Source organism: Neovison vison, chromosome 9 (assembly GCF_020171115.1).
Source record: "Neovison vison isolate M4711 chromosome 9, ASM_NN_V1, whole genome shotgun sequence".
Taxonomy (NCBI): Eukaryota; Metazoa; Chordata; class Mammalia; order Carnivora; family Mustelidae; genus Neogale; species Neogale vison.
This window is the reverse complement of record NC_058099.1, coordinates 3,510,706-3,520,636: the sequence shown is the minus strand read 5'-3', so window position 1 is coordinate 3,520,636 and position 9,931 is coordinate 3,510,706. Positions and strand designations below refer to the sequence as shown.

General features: G+C 62.2%; 1 protein-coding gene across 1 annotated transcript; it reads left to right on the top strand.

Moving 5' to 3' along the window:
* Positions 1-38: 38 nt before the first annotated feature.
* Positions 39-9,391, top strand: CEL (carboxyl ester lipase). Its single transcript, XM_044264592.1, has 11 exons — positions 39-2,077; positions 3,896-4,046; positions 4,138-4,260; positions 4,421-4,618; positions 5,212-5,342; positions 5,505-5,612; positions 5,730-5,847; positions 6,950-7,136; positions 7,299-7,502; positions 8,401-8,598; positions 8,944-9,391. The coding sequence occupies exons 1-11, from the start codon at positions 2,012-2,014 to the stop codon at positions 9,389-9,391; spliced, it is 1,932 nt and encodes a 643-aa protein (XP_044120527.1). The 5' UTR covers positions 39-2,011.
* The last annotated feature ends 540 nt before the right edge of the window (positions 9,392-9,931 follow it).

Sequence of the window (9,931 nt, the reverse complement as noted above, 5' to 3'; positions counted from 1 at the left end):
TCTTGCAGGTTGGGGGGGAGCAGCTGGGAGCACCCCAGATTCCAGGCCCCAGATGGTCCTGCAGTCGCGAGTTCAGCCCTTACTGCTCCATGCGTGTTCTTGAGTAGTCCTGGGAACACAGACCGTGTTGCATCTCCGCTCCTTGGTGTGAAACCAGAGGTAGTGCAGGGTTCTTGGGGGACGGAGCTGACTCTCCCTGGGGAGCACTCCCACCCATGCTAGGGGGCAGCTGTGCCACAGTCCTGCAGAGCAGCCTGGGCCAGAGATGAGCCCGGTCACCCCCTTCCTCAGCCAGCAGACTGGGCTACCTATTGTGACAGGTTCCTAAGTCACATTCTAAAGTCCAATGCCTCAGGCAAGCCCGTCTGCTGCCCAGGCTCCAGGGGAGCCCTCAGAGGACAGATCAGGAGCCTCCGTGGCTCACAGTTGTCCTGAAGTGGCTGGTCCTGGCCACCTGCCTTGCAGAGCACCCCTTGGCCCCGCTCCCTGCTGCTGGGGACCAGGAGGAGTCCCCTCCCCCATATTCAGAATAACTTCCTGTAGAGCAGGTTCTCAGAATTGGGAAAGCTGGACAGAAGGTGTGAGTTAACAAATCCCCGTCCTTGGGCGGGGCGGGGGCCTCAGGCTCTTGCCCTGCTTGTCCACAGACACACGAGCCCCAGCCCAGCCTGCACAGCCCCTTCTAGCTTAACTAACGCCTCCCTCCCACCTGCCGTCGCCCACCGCTCCCCGCCCTCACCTCCTTTCTCCAACCTCTCCCAAACCGTTTGGATCTGGAGGGCAGGCTTGGCGGCAGCAGACACAATAGCCGTGGGGCCATGGCCTGCGTCCATGGCACTGGCTCCCGGGCAGCAGAGGGCCTGCCCGGGTCCAAGCAGCAGGGCTATCGGCCTGATGGGGCTCCTCTGTCCCCTGGCTTGTGAATGCGTCCCCCTCCCTGGAGGTGGGTCGTGCAGTAGGGCCTGGGCATCCTCGGTGAGCTGTGACCCCGGGGACAGCCGAACTCCAAGGTCCCGTCACAGGCCTTGTCCTTGGTGGCCCGCCTTTTCTCATAAGTAACCCCTGGTGACCAGAGTTGTGCACAGCCACAGGGAACTGGCCGCTCTTGCTGTTGCTCCTACTTCTGTGCTCAGTTTTCTCTTTCTCTCTCTCTCTCTCTCCCCCCACCCCCACCCCCATCTCCGTCCCTTCTGCTCTCTGTTGGTCGGTCTCTGTCTCTGCTTGGCTTTGCCCCAGGGTCTTGCTGTGGCCCATTTTTGTGGCCAAAAAGCCTGGTTTTTCCTTTTCTTTAAGGAAGGCCTCAAGGTTGGGCTGGAGCTGCACTTCCCCCTTTGCCTTTTCCGCCAGCGCCTCTCGTCTTCCATCCTAGCACTCCGATCCCCTGTGCTGCTGGGGGTCCCCACACCTAGCTCAGACTGCACACAGCGGGCCCTTGATGACGAGGGGCACCCAGCCATCTGTGTCCCAGAAGTCCCACGCCCAGTTCCCTCCAAGCTCCCGCTGTTGAGCTGGGGATGGGTGGCAGGCAGGCCACGGAGACCAAACATGCCCCTTTCTCTGAGGGCAGAACCAAGTGCCTGTGGATCAGTGAGCCGGATCACGGCGCTGTTCACCCAGGCAGCCAACAGCCTGGCGACCTTGTGCCCTGTGCCATCTGCCTCGGCTCCCAGGTGGGCAGTAAGCCGCACAGGTGCACTGTGGCACCAGGGCCATGGGAGCAGCCAGCCCTGGGAAAGATCGCCCGTTCCCTTGCCGTGTTTGCGCATGTGTGTGTGTGCACGCGCATGGCCTGCTGCGTGACCTTGGCCCAGCCCGAGGTAGCTGGAAACGGTGGCTATCTCCTGGCCCCAGGTGCATGGCCTGGAGTGTGGCCAGGCTGGAGGAAGGGGCTGAGTAGGAGGAGGGAAAAGGGGCCCTCTGCGGGCAGCTGCCAACTCAGAGTCCTGGCCGGCTCCAACCCCATAAATACCCGTGGGCCGGAGGGAGGGCTGCATACGGGCTGCCACACACCATGGGTCACCTGGGGCTGGTCGTCTTGGGCCTCACCTGCTGCTGGGCAGCCGTGAGTGCGGCAAAGGTAAGCGAGGGCCCAGCAGAGGGGCCACTGGCCTTTTACTAAGTGAGACCTGGGAGTGGGCGGCACCGCGGAGGGAGGACAGGCAGCGTCTTGGGCGGGAAGAGCCAACCCGAAAACGGAACCCAGTGGTCAAAATGGCATTTCCTGGGCACTACATGTTCTGTGTATGTTCCCATTACTGGGTACAGCATGCCAAATTAAATCTGGATTTCCTACAAACCACGAAGTTTTTGGTGTGGGTATGTTCTATGCAGTATTTGGGGTATACTTACACTAAAAACAAAATGTCAATTTACCTGACATTCAAAGGCAACTGGGAGTCCTCAGTCTTTATTTGCTGAATCTGGGGACCCAACACCCCCCTGGCTCTTTCCAGAGAGGTCGATGTCCCTCTTCATAGAAGGGGCCGGAGAAGACGAGCTGTCACCCAAGCTCACACAGCCACCAGTGGCTGAGCAGAAACCTGGAACCCCAGAGTGGCTCCCAACCTAACCTCCAGGTCCCAAGAGAGTGGTCCCCTCCTGCTGGCTGGAGAGTCAGGAGGCCCCCCGGGGCGGGTACGCCATCGGCCGCAGTCTGCGGAACAGGGCGGGGAGAGGGATTCAGGCTCAAAACCCCACAGACACGTGGCTGGGTGGTGTCCACCCTCCTCCAGCTGACCTGGGGCCTGCCCCTTGGCCCCGGAGGTTTAGGTGCTGGCCCCAAGAGGTCACGGTCTTTGGCAGGGGGTGCTTCTCTGAGGGCAGAAAGGGCCAGGATTGCTTCCCGCTGTTCCAGCAGCCAGTGTCCCCCCTTGCCTCCATCCAGGGCCCTCAGGCCAGTCTCTGTTCTGAGACGTGACTTCCCAGTCCCCAGGCACTGACCTGGCCTGCTGCCCCATCCCAGCAGCCGGGAAGCCTGTCAGAAAAGATGCCTGGAGGCCTGAAACGAGGCTGCTCCTCCCCAGCGGCGAGAGATGGGGTGGGGCTCGGGGAGCACACCTGTGCCTTGCCCCCTTGAGGCACGTGTCCAACCTCCCCCTCCCCTGTTAGCGCCCACCTTACAGGGTGCTGAGACCCCAGCGGGGCCGAGGGGTGGGGGGCTTCCCTGCCCTTGGCCCTCTTGAACCTAGCACAGGTGAGAGCCAGGAAGCAGACCCCCCACCACGGGACCAGACAGATGGGGCGGCAGCTCTATCAGGGGATGAGGACCTGGCTCCCCTACAGGGTGACTTCAAGCAGGCAGGCCTCAGTTCCCTTCTGTGACAAAGGGTAGATGAGCAGCAGCCCCCAGAACCCTCCTGAAGATGAGTGGCATTGGCCAGCTCGGAGCCAGGGCTGGCTGCACAGCAGGGATTCTGATGGCCTCGGGGGAGGTGAGGGCTTTCTCAGCACTGAGCACAGGGGCTGTGAGGAGTTGGCACCAGGCCACTGACTAGAGACCAGCTGGACACGGTGAGGGGCAGGGGACACAAGGGAAGCACATGGGCCATGAGGGAGACATTGCCGCTGCCCATTTTATAGGGGGGGTAACAGCCTCATGGCCACAGCTAGATGGCCATCTCCGAGATCCAGACCTCGACCCCACCTCCCCTGGCCTACCCAGAAGGCTCCCCGGAGTGGGAACACACTGGTTGACCCAACTTCCCCCAAGATTCAGGGAGCGGGACACCCTCAGGGTCCAGGACCAAGGCAGAAAGCTGTGCCTCTAGCAATGAGGCAAGTGGCTGGAAGCGGTCTCTGGGGAGCCTCTGGGCGCCCTGGGGCCTGTTCAGGTCGCCACCCACCCCCATTCGGGACACCCCCTGGGGCCTGCCTGAGCCTCGGCCTCTACCCCCAGCTGGGCGCAGTGTACACGGAAGGAGGTTTCGTGGAAGGTGTCAACAAGAAGCTTGGCCTCTTCGGCGACTATGTGGACATCTTCAAGGGCATCCCCTTTGCTGCACCCCCAAAGGCCCTGGAGAACCCCCAGCGGCACCCCGGCTGGCAAGGTGGGAGAGGGCAGGGGCTGGTGAGGCCACGCGCCTGGGGGGGCCGTGGGGCGGCTGCCATCCTCACACCTGTCCCACGGGCCGCCCGCAGGAACCCTGAAGGCCAAGGACTTCAAGAAGCGGTGCCTGCAGGCCACCATCACCCAGGACAACACCTACGGGGCAGAGGACTGCCTCTACCTCAACATCTGGGTCCCCCAGGGCAAGAAGGAAGGTGGGTTCGCCCTCCCTGCACCCCACAGGTGGCCCCCAAGCCCTGCCCTCGTGTCTGGGGGGCTCTGGAGCCGAACTTCCCTGCGATCGACATGGTGCGGAGGGAGCCGGGGGAGAGGGCTGGCATCTGGGGTGACCGGGCCTGCTCTGCTCTGCCTTAGTCTCCCGGAACCTGCCCGTCATGATCTGGATCTACGGAGGCGCCTTCCTCATGGGATCCGGCCACGGGGCCAACTTTCTCAGCAACTACCTATATGACGGGGAGGAGATCGCCACGCGAGGCAACGTCATTGTGGTCACCTTCAACTACCGCGTCGGGCCCCTGGGCTTCCTCAGCACTGGGGACGCCAACCTGCCAGGTCCGCCAGCTGTCCTGGGCACCGGGGTGGGGGATCGAGTGCGCCCCGCCCCGTGAGCTCTGAGCCGGCCGGGGGTGCGCCTCAGCTCCCATCGTGCTCGAGCAGCTGCCGCCAGCCCTCCTAGAAAGGCCCAGAATCCCATTTGCGGAGCCAGGGAGTTGGAGAGGTGCTGTGAGAGGCAGGAGCCCCTTGGCTGCTGGAGCGAAAGAACAGAGGCTGCCAGACAGACGGAGAGACAGACAGAGAGGGACCCAGAGGCCTGGGGAGCAGGTGCAGGGAGCCCAGGGAAAGAGACTTTGCTGGGGCAACACAGGGGCTGCAGGACAGCCAGACAGACAAGGGGGGCTGTGGGAGGGAGGGAGAGAGAAGAGCAGACCCGTCCTCTTGCTCCCCCCGCCCCGTCCCCAGCCTGAGCCCCACACCTGCCCCAGCAGCCCACCGGCCAGCCTCCAGGAGACCCACCATTCAACATCTAGGGACTCAGCCAGGGTCTGTGCGCACCGAGGACATTCTCAGCCCGCACACATGCACTGTGCGCCCCCAGACCCGGCCACGGGTCCCTGACAGAGGCCCCTCTCCCACGCTGTCCCCAGGTAACTTTGGCCTTCGGGATCAGCACATGGCCATCGCTTGGGTGAAGAGGAACATCGCAGCCTTCGGGGGGGACCCCGACAACATCACTATCTTTGGCGAGTCAGCTGGAGGCGCCAGCGTTTCTCTACAGGTCTGGGGGCCCCGGGGGTGGGACCTGCACCAGAGGGTGTGGGAGGGAGCCAATGGGGGCAGGGAGGAGAGGGCCTGGAACTGATGCGTGGGGTGTCCTTGGCTGAGCCCGGGGTGGGCAGGTGGCGTGAGGCCTTGGTGACGGGACCTGTGTGTGCTGCAGACCCTCTCTCCCTACAACAAGGGCCTCATCCGCCGAGCCATCAGCCAGAGTGGCGTGGCCCTGTGCCCGTGGGCCATCCAGAGGAACCCCCTCTTCTGGGCCAAAAGGGTAAGGCGGAGCTGTGGTGGGCAGGGGAGGGGCCTCCCTCCTTTCCACTCTGTCCTGGACGGCAGCACCCTCTGCCCAGGGCACTGGCCTCACCCACCTGCTTACCCCTGACTCCAGATCGCTGAGAAGGTGGGCTGCCCCTTGGACGATACCGCCAGGATGGCCAAGTGTCTGAAGGTTACCGACCCCCGCGCCCTGACGCTGGCCTACAAGATGCCCCTGGCCGGCATGGAGTGTAAGTGGAGGCTGCTGGGCGGGGCCCGGGGGGCTCGGGGTCGGCGACGGCCATGCTCCTGGAGGAGGCTGTGAGGCTGGCCCGGCCGCGATGGCTGGCCTCCCGCGGCAGCGTGCTGACCCTGCACCCTGGCAGGCTCAGTCGGCCGGCTGTAAGGAGCGGAGACATTCTTTCTCTGTACCCCAGTGGGTCATGACCCTTTGAGAAGCAGATGACCACATGGGCTCCGCCCCCCGACAAGGCACACATCCGCAGTCATTTGGGGACAATTTTAGGGAGACTCATGGACCCAAAACCAAGAGCCTTTGTCCTAGACGGTCATTTGCTCTCCCTGCCACTCGTGCAGTCCGCACACATCCACCAAACACCAACAGGAGCCTCTGGTCCTCCCAGCTCTGCTCCTCTGGGCCCGAACGCCGGGGACCCCGACAGCCCAGTGGGCTGGGATTAGCCCTTGCTTACCCTTCCCATGCTAAGTAAGAGACCCCATCATTTGCGTCTTGACCTGATGCCAATTAAACCACAGTGTTCTGAGCAAAGCGGACGCAAAGCAAACACGTGGCCCCACCTGCCAACCAGTAGTTCCCTCTGGCGTGCACTGGGAGGAAAAGCAGCCGGCCTGGGCCTCCTGAAGGCCGCTGCCTGCACGTGCCCTGAGCCAGCTCTGCAGTCCTTTTGGGGCCAGCTGAGGGGGTCTGCAGGACAATGAGGACCTCGCAGTTTCTGGCGCACACGCTGGAACCCAGCCCCAAGAGGGGGTGAGCCTCTTTCATCATCGTCCTCTCAATCCCTTCCCCATCTTCCTGAGGGAGGACAGCCTTGGGCTCTAGACCCGTGGTGTTCTGCCTGGGCGGTTCTGCTCCAGGGCACGCATGACCGTGTTGGGAGACAGTTTTGGTTGTCACGACTGCAGAAGGGGTGCCACAGGCGTTGAGGGATGCGGCTGGACATCCTGCAAGGCGCTGGACCTTGGATTATCCCGCCCTTAATGTCGGCGGTGCTGAGGCTGGAGAAGCCGGGTCTGGATCAGAGGAGGCAGGAGGTCGGGCCGGGATCGAGTCTGGGTACAGGACGTGTCAGAGCCCGCCTCTCTCCCACCCAGATCCCATGCTGCACTATCTGGGCTTCCTCCCTGTCGTCGACGGAGACTTCATCCCCGATGACCCCGTCAACCTGTACGCCAACACGGCCGACATTGACTACATAGCGGGCACCAACAACATGGACGGCCACATCTTTGCCGGCATCGACGTGCCCGCCATCAACAAGAACAGCCAGGAGGTCACGGAGTAAGCAGTGGGTGCGGGGCCTGGGGGGCAGTGCCCAGGGGTGGCTGACAGAGGTCAGGCCCGGGTTGGGGGGGGCCGCCTGTGGCCCAATGCTGGGTGGGGGTGCAGATACCCTCCCATTGGCACTGGGTAGAGGGGCCAATGCTGGCATGGTCCCTGCAGAGAGGACTTCTACAAGCTGGTCAGTGGGCTCACCATCACCAAGGGGCTTAGGGGTGCCAACACCACCTTTGACATCTACACTGAGCCCTGGGCCCTCGACGCATCCCAAGAGACCAAGAAGAAGACCGTGGTGGACTTGGAGACTGACATCCTCTTCCTGGTGCCCACCGAGATTGCCGTGGCCCAGCACAGAGCCAATGCCAAGTGAGGACCTGGGCGGGGAGGCCCCCTGGGGAGGCCCACCCACCTGGGATGGAGCACCTAAGCCCTCAGGCCTCTTGGGAGGGTGGCTCATGGGTGTCTGCGAGGCCTGAGAAAGCCGGGCTTGGGTCCCCACCTGGGCCTGTGCCACCTGCCTGACGAGACCTGAGAGGGCCCCTCCCTACCTCCCAGCCTCAGAGGGCTTTGCAACCCCCCCTGCGATCCTCTGGCCAGCCTGGCACCCAGTGCCCTCTCTCACTCCACAGTCCTTCCCACTGAAAAGTTCTTGAGCTGGTCGACCTTCCCCTCGTGCTGCATGGAAGGAAAGAACCCTTATGATGGTCTCTGTTGTGGGTTTCAACTTGACCTACTTTCAAAATAACTTTGGCCTGGGACCACATTAAAAATCTCTATATGATAATAGCCAATGAAATTAAACGAAAGTTAAGAATGTTTAAAAAGTAAGAAGACAATATACCCGGTATCTAGAGAAAGCTTCGCAGCAGCTAAGCAGTAAATGTAGCTCTGAGCTTCCTGTCAGTCAAGGCAAAAAGGGAAACATCTGAGGGTATATAGCTTGTTCAATTAAATTAAGATGCAATTCACTTGCAGGGCAAAAAAGATCTTTCTTGATACTGGATTACAGGAGAAAGCTACCTTAGTGGGTTTTGTGGAGGTGAATTATCAACACAACTGAAATCGTAGATGCCCCGAATCCGTGGCTTTGGCCCACGGCTTTCCCTTTCCCAAGTGTCAGCATCCCAGCTTCTTCATGAGGCTTGTGGGAATTCCCCAGACCCTTCCCTGCTCCCCCCATGGCTCCCTCCAGAGCCCACCCCTGCGCTGGGTGGCCCCAGGTGAGCACCTTGCCAGTGGGGGTGCTCTCCCCTTCCCTCCTCAGGAGTGCCAAAACCTACACCTACATGTTCTCCCACCCCTCTCGGATGCCCACCTACCCCAAATGGGTGGGGGCTGACCACGCAGATGACCTCCAGTATGTCTTTGGGAAGCCCTTCGCCACCCCCCTAGGCTACCGGACCCAAGACAGGACGGTCTCCAAGACCATGATCGCCTACTGGACCAACTTTGCCAGAACTGGGTAAGGCAGCAGTGAGGCTGAGCCCAGAGCCCCTGCCACCTGGCCCTGAGGGCCTGGGTTCTAGACTCTGTTCCTTCACTTCCACATAAGCTCCTCCAACCTCGGTACCTCTGTCTGTCTGTGAGGCCGGGGTACTGCCCGGGGCCTGGGATCAGCATGGCCTGGGGCTCCACATGCCCAGCCAGTGCCAAGGAACCATACTTCGAGGGGCCCCGATGGTAAGGGCGGTGCAGAGCGGGAGTGGGGGGGGCTGTCCAGGCAAGCCAGGGTCCAGGTGGGCTAGGGACACAGGTCTCCAGCCTCCTGTAAGTCCCCATCCCCACCCAGCCTTTTTCCTGCCTGCAGGGACCCAAACGTAGGACACTCGGCTGTGCCCACGCACTGGGATCCCTACAGCATAGAAAATGGCAACTACCTGGAGATCACCAAGAAGATGGACGGCAACTCCATGAAGCAGCACCTGAGGGCCAGCTACCTGCGCTACTGGACCTTGACCTACGAGGCCCTGCCCACAGTGAGCGGAAATGGGGCCGCCCCCGTGCCCCCCTCAGGGGACTCTGAGGCCGCCCCTGCTCCCCCATCCGGGGACTCTGAGGCTGCCCCTGCTCCCCCCTCCGGGGACTCTGAGGCCGCCCCTGCTCCCCCCTCCGGGGACTCTGAGGCCGCCCCTGCTCCCCCATCCGGGGACTCTGAGGTCGCCCCTGCTCCCCCCTCTGGGGACTCTGAGGCTGCTCCCGCTCCCCCTTCCGGGAACTCTGAGGGAGCTCAGATGCCTGTAGTCATCGGCTTCTAATGTCCTTGGCCCTAAGAAGTCATAGGGTGAGACCCCGGGGGGCCCACCTCCCCTCCAGAGCTCCTCCCGAATAAAGCTTCATCTGTCTGTCTGGCATTTTCCTTTGCTCCCAAGGCCCCAGCTGGAGGAAGCGGGGCTCTCAGGCTCAGGCCCAGCCCCTGGGTCGACCGCCTTCCCCTGGGGTCCGTCAGTCTTCAATCTCCGGGAAGTCGGGAGAACGACCCTCCCTCTAGAGGGGAGGGACAGGTTTGAAGACGTGACGTGTCCGAGCAGGACTGGGCTGCAGGTGTGGGTCCCCCACCCTGGGCTGCTGCTTCCCCGGGGGTCACGGTGGGCAGTGGCCACAGGTGAGAAGACACCAGCTCCTCTGGGGCTCGGCAGGGACCTCCGTGTTCTAACTGGGGTCTGGGCACCTGGCCTGGGAGGAGGAATGGACTCTGCTTCTAGCTGGATGCAAGTTGAAGAGAGAACAGAGCTTCATACTGGAAGGTCAGAAGCAAAAGTTGCAAGAGGGTTGGGTATTGGGTGGCTCTGGCAGAG